At 32.4% G+C, this 15,380-nt stretch overlaps 1 protein-coding gene across 1 annotated transcript in view; it reads right to left on the reverse strand.

Moving 5' to 3' along the window:
* LOC106472617 (diphthine methyltransferase-like) overlaps positions 1–15,380 on the reverse strand; it is a 33,358-nt gene that overhangs the window by 7,654 nt on the left and 10,324 nt on the right. The window contains exons 4-7 of the mRNA XM_013933269.2: positions 10,880–11,037; positions 3,657–3,729; positions 2,558–2,623; positions 3–47 (exon numbers count right to left, since the gene is read on the reverse strand). Coding sequence (XP_013788723.1) covers positions 3–47; positions 2,558–2,623; positions 3,657–3,729; positions 10,880–11,037 — 342 coding nt within the window. The remainder of the gene's footprint in view (positions 1–2; positions 48–2,557; positions 2,624–3,656; positions 3,730–10,879; positions 11,038–15,380) is intronic.

A 15,380-nucleotide genomic window follows, 5' to 3' on the forward strand; every position in this document is an offset into this window, starting at 1 on the left:
ACTGCTTCATATGTCTTGTGTCCCAAAGAATGACATGCTCATCATAACTTCAGTAAAAGATAAACATAATTACTATACACTAACAACAAGCACTTTATTTACCTACAAATAAAGTAATAATTTAAGACAAATTATTTATCTCTAGAACTATAGAAAATTAAGCTGTATTTTTTATAGTTATTATACATCATTTCTTACATATAGGTTAAAACTGGTCTATAAAATTCCATGAACTTTGATAGTTACATAACACTATATAGGTTTGATAGGTCTGTTATATTAGGTAACAGAAAAAAAATAAATTTTTTTTAAACAAACATATCTGGTATGTTATATTGGAAACATATGGACTGCTACAATACATATACCTGATGAATCATGCTTGAAAATGTAGAACATCAAAATTTATGATTAATTTATACCCAACCATTAGTCTGCTGTTAACATGTTTACTAGTCTGTTAAAATGAGAAATACAAACTTTTTTGATAGTTAAGATAAGATAGGTAAGAACACAGTTTGTAACTCAAATTTATATATTATTTAAGTTTTAACTTCAAAACGAAATACTTAAAAAAATTCTCAATTTTCATTTTTCTGTCATGTAATGCATCCAAGCTTCAATTTCTCTACTTCAGAATCTTCTATCAGAAATAGCCTACTGCAGTTTCCAACCAAGTAGGTACGTATTTTAGGAGTAATTTAGTCTTTCCAAAATAAATTATTAGTCAGCAGAATTATTTCATATGTGGCAATCATATTTTGGTGCTTTGAACACTAGAGGAATTTTTTAAACTTATTTATAGATTGTTTAAAAAGCTGGATAAATTTTAGTAATTTTGGTGCATCCTATGCTAGTAACTGATACATTTTATGTGTTCTAAAATAAATATTCAAAAGCTACACAAATCATTGTTTTGGACACCCAAATTTGTGAGAGTTAACAAGGCTTATGGGAAAACACCTAAAATTCATATGCAAAAGAACTTGAGTATACCATAAGAACTACAAATCAATGTTTTAACATAAACATTTTCTTTATTGTTATATATTTTTTAATAAAAGTAACTAAACTATAAAAATTAGGACTTTTCAGCTTTGTCTAACAAAACTTCAGTAGAATAAAACGTAAAATTTCATATGCTCACTTTCACATGAGTGTGTGCTCTATAAAACATTACACACTCATGCAATTGCTTATTGTTTATGAGTTTATGAAAGAGCTGATGAGCTCCCACTGTGAGTTACTGTTTTTGACATGAGGATTATTGCTCCAGTGGGTACAAGGTACAGCAATAAAATCATAAAATTAAAAGGAAACATATGTGAAAAGTTTAACAGTTGAAACTATTAAGATAAGTAATAACTTGTAACTTTCTGATCAATACTGCAGTCAGCACAAAGGAAAAAATGGTATTATTTATTTCATATCATATTTTTCAACTTTTCATTTTACTGTATGCTGATAATTCCTGTATAGTTAGTGTTAGTGTAAAGAAAACAGAATATAACATATACAGTTTTACTAAAAAAAACTTGATATTCATTTAAGAGGTTCTAGAGGTTATAAAAAAGAAATATGAAAATTGTACAGCAAAACGAAGAATTGTTTATTCATAGTATGAAAAATCACCTTTCCCTCAGACTGACTCAGTAAAGGCTTCAGAAACTTGTAGACAAATCTAAGTAGAAACACTTAATCAAAAATTGATTCTTTTATGTACAACAGATTTGTAATGTTTACTAAAAGCTCATTAGCTCCACAAATATACAATTACTAAATTCAGAGTTATAGCAAAAATTAGTATATACAGCTTCACAGATCCCTGGGTCAGTCAATCTGACCAAGCCCTTGAACAGCTGGCTAAAAGATGAAAAATTGGGAAATTTAGTTAAAATCAAGACTTCTAATTGTATTTTTTTACATGTTTTTGTGTACCAAATGGTCCACAAAAACTGCATATATGTCTGTGCTATCTCCACTACTGAATAGGTTCAGAACCTCTGCCTTTGGTTTATGAAGTACATCACAGACTTTATATAGTTAAACTATATATACACATGACCACAGCTGAATTCAATCAAACTGAACAGCAAAACCAAAACCTGAAAGCAGTGCATTTATATAAATGTTATAAACATATGCATATCTATATTTTGAAATAAAATGTAATTATTTGATTGGCTCTTAAATCATTGATTCAAATTCCTAGAATTTAATTTTTTATATATATATATATATATATATATATACATATATATCAAGTCATTTGGAAACCACAAATACATTAATGATTCATAGTTACTAGTGTTTAATTTAGAAGAGCTATCATCATACTTGGATTTAAAATTAAGCCAATAAGGTAATCCAAAATGTATCTTACTAGTCTGTAATGACATATCTCACAAGTATCCTAACTGTTAATGGTGTTTTGGCTATAATTACAATAATATTCACAATGTGTCTAAGTGTAACATTACATAAAACATTCTATTGTAATTCTGTTTCTTATTTAAAGCAGATGGCTACAATCTAGTGATGTGACAACAAAGTTTACCTTCCTGAGGCTAACATGTACTCTTTCTTCTTGCTTTTGTGGATACTGGTGACTCCCATGGAATGTCTACCACCAAAATAATGTTAAACAGAAAGTGAAGTGATTAGTATATGTTTGAACACTTCATGAGTTTTATATAATGTTTGTTTCTGTCATTTAAAAAACTTTATAAACTTCAACATATCTTTTTTTGTGTAAAATTCCTTTCTAAAATAATAAATGTTGGCATTAAAGCACTAATTTTGGTATTTTTCTTTACTAAAGATTCTATACACACAAAATTTGTAAATTTCAATTTTTTTTTTACAATAACAGGAAAGGATGACTGGTAATATTATGAACAAACATCATTATCATAATTAGTATTCAAGCAGTATCTTGTTGATATACATAGAATAAAACTGAATTTTTTTACAACAATAGCAGACATTTATACTTTGTCTAGAGAGGTTGTTGTTGTGTACAGAATAAAAGACCTTTGCACATGTAACTAAGATATGTTTGCAAAAAGTAATTTTGGCATGTTTGATCACTAACTATAAGAGCAGTTCATGCAACTTAGGAACATACTTGAATATTTTGACTTTGTTTTAAAAAATAATGCAATAATAAAAAAAATGGAATCTACTACTGAAAAAAAGAGAACCCTGGTTTACACAACATTTACATATTCTTCTCTCTCTCTTTATTATGTTGATTTTGGTGACTTTTTTAATTGATTGAGTTGGTTTGTTATGAATTTCGTGCAAAGCTACATGAGGGCTATCTGTGCTAGCCATCCCTAATTTAGCAGTGTAAGACTAGAGGGAAGGCAGCTAGTCATCACCACCCACCATCAAGTTTTGGGCTACTCTTTTACCAATGAATAGTGGGATTGACCAATACCTTATAACAACCCAAGAGCTGAAAGGGCAAGCATGTTTGGTGTAATGGGAATTTGACCCGTGACCTGCATATTGCGAGTCGAGTGCCCTAACCACCTGGCCATTTTTAACTGATGACCAACTGTTTGTGTACCTATGTCACACTTATATAATTAGAAAAGGTGTGATAAAATATGTGTTTTAATGCTTTCATACATGGTAAAACAGAAACTTACTTTTTACAAGTAAAAACTGGATGAATGGTTGACATCCGAATATCCCAACTTTTCAGCAAACAGTCATCTCCTCCTGAAAGTAAAAAATAAAAAAGTGATGGTTAAATAAAAATAAGAGTGCCTTTCAATAAACTTTCACAATCTGTACAGCTTACAAAATGTCATAAAGAAATTATCTTGGGATATAAATTGATAGATAATACTACAGAATATAATAAAAGTACTATTTTTTACATTATATAAGACATTAACTGAACATTATCCTGGTTTTCTGATATTATAGACTGGTTATAGTTTTCAAAAGAAACCATATATATATAACGCTTGTAAAAATATATAGTCCATTATGTTCCACATTTTAGCACCAGAAAGTACCAAAAGTTATATATATATATAACACTTGTAAAAATATATAGTCCATCATGTTCCATATTTTAGCACCAGAAAGTACCAAAAGTTATATATATATAACACTTGTAAAAATATATAGTCCATCATGTTCCATATTTTAGCACCAGAAAGTACCAAAAGGATTGATACAATATTCAATAAAACTGAATTCATATTTAAGAACAATGCATTAAAAAGAATTCTGAAATATTTCTTTCTAAACTTTTTTGTTTTTGTGACCAAGGGATAGGAATAAAATCATTTCATTATAAAAATAAATGGGTTGTCTCTTATCTACAATAAGATCCACGTTTTTAAAGTACATTTTTAAAAAAAAGTCACAGACTAATCTTTATAAACAAGTTTAGTCTAGAGAAAGAACAAATAAAACTTTACTGAAGACTTACTAATGACTAAAAATATCGGTTTAAAAAAAAAGTCCTGGACACCATCAAATTGGTTTATGATTTAACTAATATAATTAATTTTTGGCTATTCATAAAGATCAAATGATGAGGTATAATAATGTCGAGCCAACCAAGATTATGATATGGGCATTGTTTCTTAAAACATGACTTATTACCAGTTATGTCAAAAAATATGATAATGTTGTGTAGTTTCTTGAGAAAAACTTTAGTTCATGCCAAGTGTCTGGATATTGCATATATAACTAACCAAACGATTGAGTTTATCTTTAGAAATTTTGAGTTAAAAGAAGTATTATTATTTTCTATTTGTACAGCATTATGCTTAGAAACTTACTTGCAATACTGCATTTGGTCTCTTTATAAGATAGAAGGTGATCTGATAAAAACAGTATACATTAAAGTTACCAGATTGACACTTAGCTTGAAAAATTGAATTATTAGGAGAGGCTTCAACAAGTTTTTCCTGGAATGTAGAAGAAATACAGTACCATGATCCAATTGCTTAAAGTTGTTTGGGTTCAGATAATCAACTTGTTTAGTGACACTATGATTTGTAAACTGAAAAGGTTTGTGAATTACATATCAGAGGTACTAACAGCATTCAAATTTTATACCATATGCAAAGGCAGCAAGTGCTCCCTAACTTAAACAAGCCACTGCTGGATATTGCCGGTGCCAGCAAAATTCCTTTTTTTAAAGGTTTTCTTGCCTTCTAGCTATATGCTCATAAAACAATTTGTCTACACATGATGGATACTGCACTGACATCAGTGTCTATTTGAGGTAGTGCAAAACCCAGTCCAATGTCAAGTCTATGGCAAAAACTAAGTGTGTTAATAAGGGCATGCCACAGCAAATGCTTTAATACATTTTTAAGAGATTCTTCTACATAAAATTATACTTAATACCTAAAAAGAACATTTTGACCATGGTAAAAAAAGGGGAAATTAACATTAGGTTTTGTACTGATTAAATATATTTGGTAAAATCATAAAATTAAAGGCAGCTTTATAAGTTAAAATTCAGGCACAAGCTTTGTCACATCCTGCCCATATAATATTCAACTTCTCCAGCAAGTTAATATTAAAAGAAAGTTATACTGTTATGGTGTGAACACCTTTTATAAGTTGCCAAAGCATGATTATAATTAATTATACTTGTCATAATACATTAATGTTATAAAAGACTAATATTAATGTCTTATGACAAGTATAATTAATTCAAAACTTGTGTTGTTTAAAGCTAGAAAAATACAACAAAAATTCATTCTTTTTTTTTACACACTGATATTCCTCATTCTTTTTCTGTTTTCTCTCACAAAGTAGCATCCAAATTATGTCAAATTACTGTAAACTTAAAAGTAATAAAATATCTCTAACTCTTTCAATATTAAAACAAGCAATAACCCAAAATAAAACAACATGGTTTCACAGTGTGTGTTAGTTTTGGTTTTGAATCATATTTTGATTAAAACAAATGTTTTATTAACTTGACTAATAAAGATACTAGACAGGGAATTATCAATCTTTTCACAGTAAACAATTTGTTCATAGAAAGAGGTCAACGCTTTACAGAATCATTCAGAAATATCTGGATAGAAAGGCCTACACTTTCAAAACAATAATACAAACTTTTACAAATTTGATATTTGACTTGGTTTGTTAGAGTGATCCATTAATTTAAATTATAAATAACCTTTCAATTTAGGTAATGTTAAATGTTTGTATCATTAAATATTCTAGTAACTATCAGAATTTTTATTTTGATGTCAAATCCTGATCTTTTATGTTGTTCACAGGAAAACTTTAGAAATTAAAGGAGAAAACAAGAATCTTACAAAAATCATCTTGATATCCAGAAAGTATCTTAGAGAAAAAATGAACCATATATATGTAACCATATAAATGCTATTTATGTACAAGAAAATGAAAAACCAAAAAAAGGTGGAAAATAAAGATAAAAGCTTGAATAAATTATTATTTTTAAACTTCTAATAAAATTTATTGACTTCTTTCTGAAATGCAAACTAGTAGTTGATTTTATTTTTATATCTATGCTGAAAACACTAATGAATTATTTTAAGAAAAGATGCATCACAGAATATTACAATCATTAATATCAACTATTATACATTAATAGGTCATACAACATTTTGGAATTTTACCTTTACTTTCACATGTTAATTTGCTGCATAGTTTCAAGTCTGGCAGCCATGCTTAAAAGCTTATAGATACCTCTGTACTAGGTATAAGCCTTGAAACTTACACCCAAGACCTGTTCTCAGGTAAAACATTTACCTGCCAACAGTCAGTATTCTTTTCAAGATTATTGGATTGGTATACTAATATCAAAGTTTACATTTAGATACATTGATATTAGTTCCAGGATAAGAGGTTTTAAATATCATATATTTAATGGCCTTCTGTTGCATTATATTTTTTACATATTTTTTTATCCGAGCTAAGTCATTGTAATTGCTTTGAAGGAATAAAACTGTCAGAAGTTATACTACTATACACAAAAATTATTCAGTTTGCAAGCCACATGAGATACATAAATCTGATATTTTAAAAATATGATTACTCAAAAGTTATTATTTTCCTATACTGAAAATAGATTTCTGATAGGTACTTACCACCTCTCACATGTAGAGCTATTCTTGTTTAGTGCTGCTCTCCATATGCAAAATGTTTTTCACATGACAAGCCTTGAACTCCCATGATCAACGTGGTTCTACTGTCTCACACGTAAATCATCATACGACAATTCTCCACCAATAGGAGTGTGATACACCCTCCTGATGCATGTGACTCTCTGTATTCGTTTCTACTGAACTATCACTTTGAGATTAAGCAGAAAAGAAAGCACCAGTTTTTAGTGGAGAGGAAGGGTGGGAATGCAAGAGAAGGTAAGTACTTATCAGATATCTATTTTCAGTATAGGAAAATAATAACTTCTAATACAGTACATTACCCCCGCTCAAGTGTATAGCTAGAATCCCACAATGAATAAGCAGAGAGACCGGTGCGAGGAATAGAAATAAGTATTTTTTGAAAGTGTCTGAATAACATCCCCGAAGTGTGATCCCTGTGGGGAGAGGAACAGATGTGGGAAACTGTACCACTTCTGTACCAGATATACTCTGTTCCCAGTGTGAAAATAGGTGTCACATGCACAGGCATAAAGTGGGAAGAGCACAACCAAAAAGGGTTGGAATCCTAACAACAGTATACCAGAAGCTCAATCCCATAGAAGAAAGACTGTAGAAGAGCTATTTACAGACAGTAATGTAGGGAAAGCTAAAATGAATATGCTCAAAGGTGTCAAGTGGCTAGGGCATGACAGACCATATGTGGCTGGTCAACTCCAGTCCAAAACTAAGCAGTATCAGGAACCTCTGACCTATGGTAGGAGGAGGGTCCACACCATCTTCACCTCAAATTAAGTAGAACAGAAGGACACACTGTACAAACTAATCTATGAAACAGCCACATGTGCGCAAATCTACAACCAACCACAAATGACAGTAGAAAGAGATGTGCCAATGTGGCAGGTCACATCAAATTCAAACTCAATCAGACTGGCACTCCACTGCACAACATCAGTCTCAAGCAGTGAAAACACCATGAGGTGGAGTGTAAGAGGAAAAACTGTCACCCAGATCAACATTATCCTCCAGACAGGATTGCACAGAAGCCGGAGCACAAAGCCACCATCCAGGTCCCACCTCATGGAAGTGGATCGTTTCTAGAAATATATAGCAACAGAAGCTAGGTGCAATATCAACCTCTAGGACCCATCACATGGAGGTGGAGATCCTGAGGCAAGTTGAGTAAGGAAAAGATAACACAACCAACACATATGTGAGGATTTATGTTGACTGGTCCAACTCTACTTCAAAACTACTCACTGGGAACCAACATCCAGGTGATGGTAGCATGAGGGACCCTGATCAAAGGGGTGAACTGCAATGTGATGGATCTACTCCAAAGCAACATCATCCTCAGGATAGGACCACACAAAGGTTTAAGCACAACAGAAAAATCTGGGTCCCACCGCATGAAACTGGATTGCATCCATAAAATATAAGTAACCTCACCCTCCAGATAGAATCACACAGAAGCTGGGCACAACATCAACCTCTGGGACCTACTGCACAGAGGTGATGTGCATGACTGGAGGATCTCACATCATCTACACCAGCAGAACATTACCACCCTACTCTCTCCTGAATGGAAACAAACACATTCAGAAGGACTTCTCCATGGTCCACCACCCAAGTGGCTCAGAACTGGAAACTGGCAAGAACTCCCATACTACACTAGAAGAACAAAAGAGAGAAAACACCAACACTGGACACAGTGCAATGAGTGACCACATAAACCCTGTTTTGAAAAGCAGACTGCCCTAATTTATTCTATCAAAAGGACAGTAGGGATGGGCAACTATCCTTTTCTGCTTTACCCATGTAAGTCCATGGGTTAGTATGGTCCAGAATGAGCATATTAATGAAGCAAATATATCACAAGGAAAAACCTACTAGTGATCTTGTGGAATACTCCATCTCAAAAGTGTGCATTAATGGCCATAGGTGTATATCGTGGCCGTACAGTGCAGATTTGAATGACAGGAAGCATACCTGGACAGGCAATGCTTGCCACTAATCAGGATCCGAGTCCTAAATGGGCCGTGCCCCTGGTAGGGAAATATATAAAAGATGACTTACTCATTCACAGCTGCACCGAAGTTTGAAAGATGGAAACAGTCGGAAGGTAATACCCTGACAAGAAAGAAACAGCTACCCAATGAGATGGTGAGAGATGAACAACAAAGGTGAGACTCCGGGAAAAAGGGAAGGTGCCCGATCACAGAGTCCACACGTAAATCGAAAGACTCCGAAAAATTTCCAAAAACAAACCGATGGAGAAAAGGAGCCACCCAGAAGTCACAAAGATAACTGGAAGGTAGATGAACCTGTGAAAATACAATGTCCCTCCCAATAAAATCCCAACAGCAACAAACCACATGTGAATGGATAGGGCCAAAGAGAACAATGGAGCCAAGGAGGAATAAGGAGGGAAAGTGTATCTCCCCAAAACCCCTCAGGGGATCAGTGAAGTGCTTAAGAAAGGAGGTGTATGTTAGACATGTACTGTAGGAGAGCTGTAAGGGTAAGATGAAGGTGAGAAAGTGGACATGGGAGAAATGTACAGGATTATCAGGGACAGCTCCCCACATGAGCAAAATTGCCTCCAACTGCTGGGAGTCGAGAAAGGGTTGATCAGCTAGGAGATAAGTCAAAGCATAATGATAAGAAGTCCATGGAGGACAAGGCATGCTCACACCAACCCTCAACTGAAAAACAAAATGCTCAGCATGAACCCTGATGTAAGGGGAAGGAAGGAAAACAAATAATGCTAATTACAGGAGACATATAGAAAAAAGGAAGCAGTAACATATGAAAACAGAAAATGGAACATACCTGAGAGAGCATATCCAAAAAGGCAGAGTTAGGGAAACTAGAATTGGTTGGAGATGCATGGGAAGGCATGGCATAGGTAGGAGGAAGAAAAGAGTTGTCAAAATCCTCCTCATCAGGAACAGGGTAGGACAATGCAGGAGGAACCCAAACACTGTCATATAACAATCAATCTCATGACGAATGATAACAGAAAATCCTCAGGCAAGACTCCTAGACCCAAAGCCAGTAATGGTACTTAAAGTAGTGGTAATAATATCAGAAGTTGTAAAACACAAACTTCAGAAATCATATTAAACGGTGAAGGTGTCGAAAATGAGAAAAAACAAAACAAAGGTTATCGCAGCAAACTCCTACAGAAAAACTAACTGTGGCAAATGAATAAATCAAGTAAATCACTATTTCGCAAAAAGAAGAAGAAAAAGAAACAAACATGTGAAAACAGCACAAGTCAAAAACGTCTGCACTTGATCACTGCCTAACAAGAAGTGACAGTTTGATAAAATTGAATAGAGGGAGTCACATGCATAAAGAGGATTTGTTGCACTCCTATTGGTGGAGGGTTGTCGCATGATGATTTACATCCAAGACACAGTCGAACCACGTTGAACATAGGGAACATGGAAGTTCAAGGCTTGTGGCATGTGAAAATATTTTTGCGTATAGAGGGCAACACTATACAGGTGAGAAGAGGTAATATACCATATCGGAAACAAAACCATTTGTATTATTAATAGAATTTGTTATGAACTGTTATTTTAGTTTTCAGTCCTGATGATATTCAATTTTATAAAACACTGTAAAAAAACAAAAATATTTATTATCATCCTACTTTTTTCACATGGTAAACTTTTTAAGTCTAATGTTAAGTCTTTATCATTATGTTATTAAGATTGACATTTCCTGTTAATCAAAATTTAACAAACCTGAAAAAACAACACTGGGATCAAAATAGTTGGCTGCACCAATCCAACATTCAAAACTGTGAGCATTCCATTGATGAAGAATGTCTAAATTTGTCTCTGTAAGTTGTAGTACAGTCATCTGTCCATTTGAGTCACTTACTACCACCTTTGGATCAAGGCTTTACAATAAAATAAAAAAGATTTAATCAAATTTCGAGAGCACACAATGTATTCAGTCTTAAAAAATAACAAGAAATCCCATTTCTTTTCAAAGATTTTTAGGGGCTGAATGCAATAAAACCCATAAGAAGCATACGTATTTCTAGACAATTTTTGATCTTTCTGGAAGTGACATAAAATTATACATCTCTCTTTACATAAAAAATTTTATGATCTGGGATTTTAAATTACTGAACTTTTCTGAGTTATATTTTTGTCTTCGTTTATTGAGTCCATGAAAGTAATTTAATTGGTTTACCTAACAAAAATATATTTTTTTCTATCCATTTATCCACCTATGTATAACCCACAGCTAGTACATAAATACAAACATAATAACAACCAAGATGACAGTAGGCTATGGACATTACCCATTCACAAAACTATTATTTTCAAGGACCTAGTTTGCAAATTTTAACAAAACATGAAATCCACAGAAATTACATAACTGAAGTTTTATTATATTTTTTCTAAAAAAAATGCATTAACAGTTCTACAAAATGTTCTAGTAATAACAGCACACTCAAGCTATGGAGAAAAAAATACTGACAAATAAAAACAAACATTATGAAACCAGCCATTAAAGGTCGTTTTTTGTGAAAACAAGATAAACACAATGATAAGTCTTGTCATCAATAAAAATATGAGATGTGGAAGCAATGATGTTAGACTATTAAAGACTTTTCCAAGACATTCTAATAAAAACTCTTGATTTTCCAGGATTTCCAGTACTGAATGTCTTTATATAATTCCATGACTTTCCAGGATTTTCATGGTCTGAGCAAACTCTGTAAAACTTAAACCCACTCTTCATTTTTCATGAAATTATACTTTCCCACATCTAAACTCTAGTAAAGTGTTGGCCTCAATTAATAAGCCAATAACTTTGGTAGAAAAATAAATATGTTTTAATTGGAGCCTAGCCTGTCTTTTCCCAATCTTAAGTTTGTATCTTCTTGTGCCATTATCTTCAGTATGTAGCACAAAGAAGTTGGGCTTTTGTCCTTTTGATCTCCCCATCCCAGATATCCTGTAATCTTCAATAAGATCACCTCTTTCTTCCATTCGCTACTTGAGAGAAGTAAGTTAAAGATCTTAACTTATCCATATAACTTAACCCTACCAAAGTCATCCTAGTGGTCCTATTAAGAACTCTTTTTAATAAGCCAATATCCTTTTTGTATTGCAAGTAAGGTCTAACTAGTGATTTATATAAAAAGATTATTACCTCCTCCAATTTATATTCAATCCAACTATAAACATACCCTAAAATTCTATATACTTTGTTGCAAGCAACAGAGCACTACCTTGCTTGTTTGAGTAAATAACTCATCGTTCACTATACTAAGATCCTCTTTTTAAGACACTATCAAGTGCATTCCCATCCACATTATATATGTGATACAAATTATGATAATCCAAATAAATTATCTTGCACTTACCATAATTAAAGGTCATTTGCCAAATATCTGGCCAACTAACTAATTGACCTAAATCATTCTGTAGTACCTCAACACTCCTAATTCAGTTAGAATACCCATTCACAAAATTCCCTAACTTGCTAATTATGCCCCTATCAGTATCATAAACATATGTAAGACAAAACAAAGGCCCAAGCACTGACCACAAAGGCACTTCACAAGTAACAAGAGTCTAGTTTGATGGGACTCTTTCAATAACAACCATTTGCTTTCTCCTTTCCAACCATCTTACAGTTCAATTCACTAGTCTTTCACCAACCCCCACTGATTAGATTTTTTTAACTAATTTTTTTGGGGGCAGATCTTATCAAAAGATTTTTGAAAATCTGAGCACACCAAATCCACATCCTTTTCATCACCTAGATAATATCTAATATCCTCAAAAAAGTTCAGGTTAGTAAGGCAAGGTTTCTCTTTTAATGAATCCATGTTGATTTTCTTTTATGATACCATATTTCACTCAATTATTTTTCTTTTATCAGACTACTTAGAATTTTCCTCACTACAGAAGTAAGACAAATTGGTATACAGTTTTCACATCAACTCTCATCATACCCATGAAAAATAAATATAACATAAGTAATTCTCCAATCCTTAGGCACTTTCTCACCGTCTTTTGGCCTATCAAAAATGAAAGATATAGTTCAAATATCTATGACTTCCTTTAATATCTTTGGAAGAATATTATATGGTCTTGGAGCATCATTGATAATTTTTTAATAATTTTTTTTACCACCAAGGGAACAATACACACATGATTAAGGTTAATCCCAAAATCTTCCAGAATGCCAAGAGTCAGGAATATTGCTAAAAATCAGATAATATAAAAATTGTTTTTATGTGAAGTTTATAAACATACCTTGGTAAAAAAGTTGTTTTATTAAGTTTTCATGTAAAATGTTGACATCTGCAAAAATGCCATGCCCAGATGCAAAGAGACCAGATGCTGATAATAAATGGGCAGTTTTTTGACTGGAAGAAAGTGACTAGTAGGTTCCTTTATGGCTACTAGAGCTTATATTAAAATTTTGAGAAAGGTTTTTATATATCTTGTTTATGTAATTCAGATGAATCTGTATGACTTAATGAGTGAATGAGAACATAGATACAATTATAAATTACAGATTTGGGGTTTAGAAATTTATAAAGAAATGTATTTTGTACATGAAATATAAACTGATGTTATGGAAAAAGATCTAGGTATGATTACTGATAAGAATCTTGAAATTTTTGACTGAATGTTTGGCTGTTATGTAAAAAAAAAAGATAACAAAAAAAGTAGGTTTGGTATGAAAGAAACTTAGAATGTGAACCTAAGAATATTAACCTTGGTAAGACTCATTTTGAATATTGTATGCAGTTTTGATCATCCTATTACTGACTATTTGAAATGAGTACAGAGATGGATTAACATAACGATTCCAGGTTTAAAAATGTAAACTGCAAATACCAGTTTATTATAAAGATTAGATTCTTTTCTTTTCTAAAGCTATAAGGGCCACATGTGACTCAATTCACATATTTAGGTCTGTTAGAGATGGATAAACGTGTCTACTGGCCTGTTTGGGTGGTAAAATGAGTACTTGATTATTAGAAGATAACTAAGCTTTAGAAGCCTTGATCCAAACTTGTTCTTTGGCAGAATTACTTCTCTTTTCAGTTATAAACTTAAGGAATAATTTGTCTGATGATGTGATGTATGCTATTATTTGAAATTATCTTGCACATTTTTTGGATGGGTATATAGCTATGACGGGCTTTATTTATTTTGGGACAGTGTTTCAGTGTTGTTTAGTAGGTAGAGGGATGATCTCAAACAGCCAACTGGCCTTGAGTACCTTGCTCGTTCTGTGAAGCTTTCTGGAACTCAAGTTACATTACATGTATCAGGTTACCCTTATCAAAAATAACCAAACACTTTACTACAAAACAAAAATAATGAGTTTGTTGGCTGAAATCTACCTTCTAACAATTTCTGATAGCATGCCAGCTTTCAACATTTTAAAGTACCACACAAGAGATTTCAATCTCTTACTAACAACAGCAACCACACTAATAGGCCTGTAATTTCCCAAGTCATTCCTTTTCCCCACCTTTCTAAAAACTGTGATCATGTAAACAATTCTTACTTTCCAGTTGTGAATTTAGGCATTAAAAGTAACATAACTTTATGTAGATCAAAATCACTGCCACTGTAAATATTTAACCAACAGAACCTGAAATATAGTGAGTAAACTGTAACACAACAAATATTTGTAACCTTACATCAGAATGGTTAATTTTGATCCACTTAAAAATTATATTTACAAAAGGAATATATGCAAACAAAGTAAAATACAGAAATCCTGTTATTATAAATCTTTAAAGCCTGACTACTTCTTGTAAATGTCTATATTGTTTGGAGAAAAAAAAAGCAGCTTTCCAGGGTAGGAATGTAGGCTAGTATTCTATTTTCTAATTTGCATAACATACAATATTTTTTTGCAAATCAGATTCCAATTTTTAAAATCTGAAATTCATGTCAGGTGACAAGTGATCTCCAAAGTTTTGATGGCATCCCATGTCTGAAATTAAGGACAAAAAAGCATTCAAATATCACAGTCATCATGGATGTCCTAAGGTGATATGTCTGACCTCAAGAAACACATTCTTAGTTTTCAAATCATGAATGTACTTTAATAAGCTAATCAGCATTTCTGTAACTGCAAGAAAAATAGCAGAGGTGTCACATACAGTAAAGAAACAACAGGGAAGGGGGTTGTAGTGATAAGTGTGTGGAATATGAAAAAAAAAAAAAATATATATATATATATATATATATA

This window comes from Limulus polyphemus, unplaced genomic scaffold, assembly GCF_000517525.1.
Source record: "Limulus polyphemus unplaced genomic scaffold, Limulus_polyphemus-2.1.2 Scaffold5471, whole genome shotgun sequence".
Classification (NCBI taxonomy): domain Eukaryota; kingdom Metazoa; phylum Arthropoda; class Merostomata; order Xiphosura; family Limulidae; genus Limulus; species Limulus polyphemus.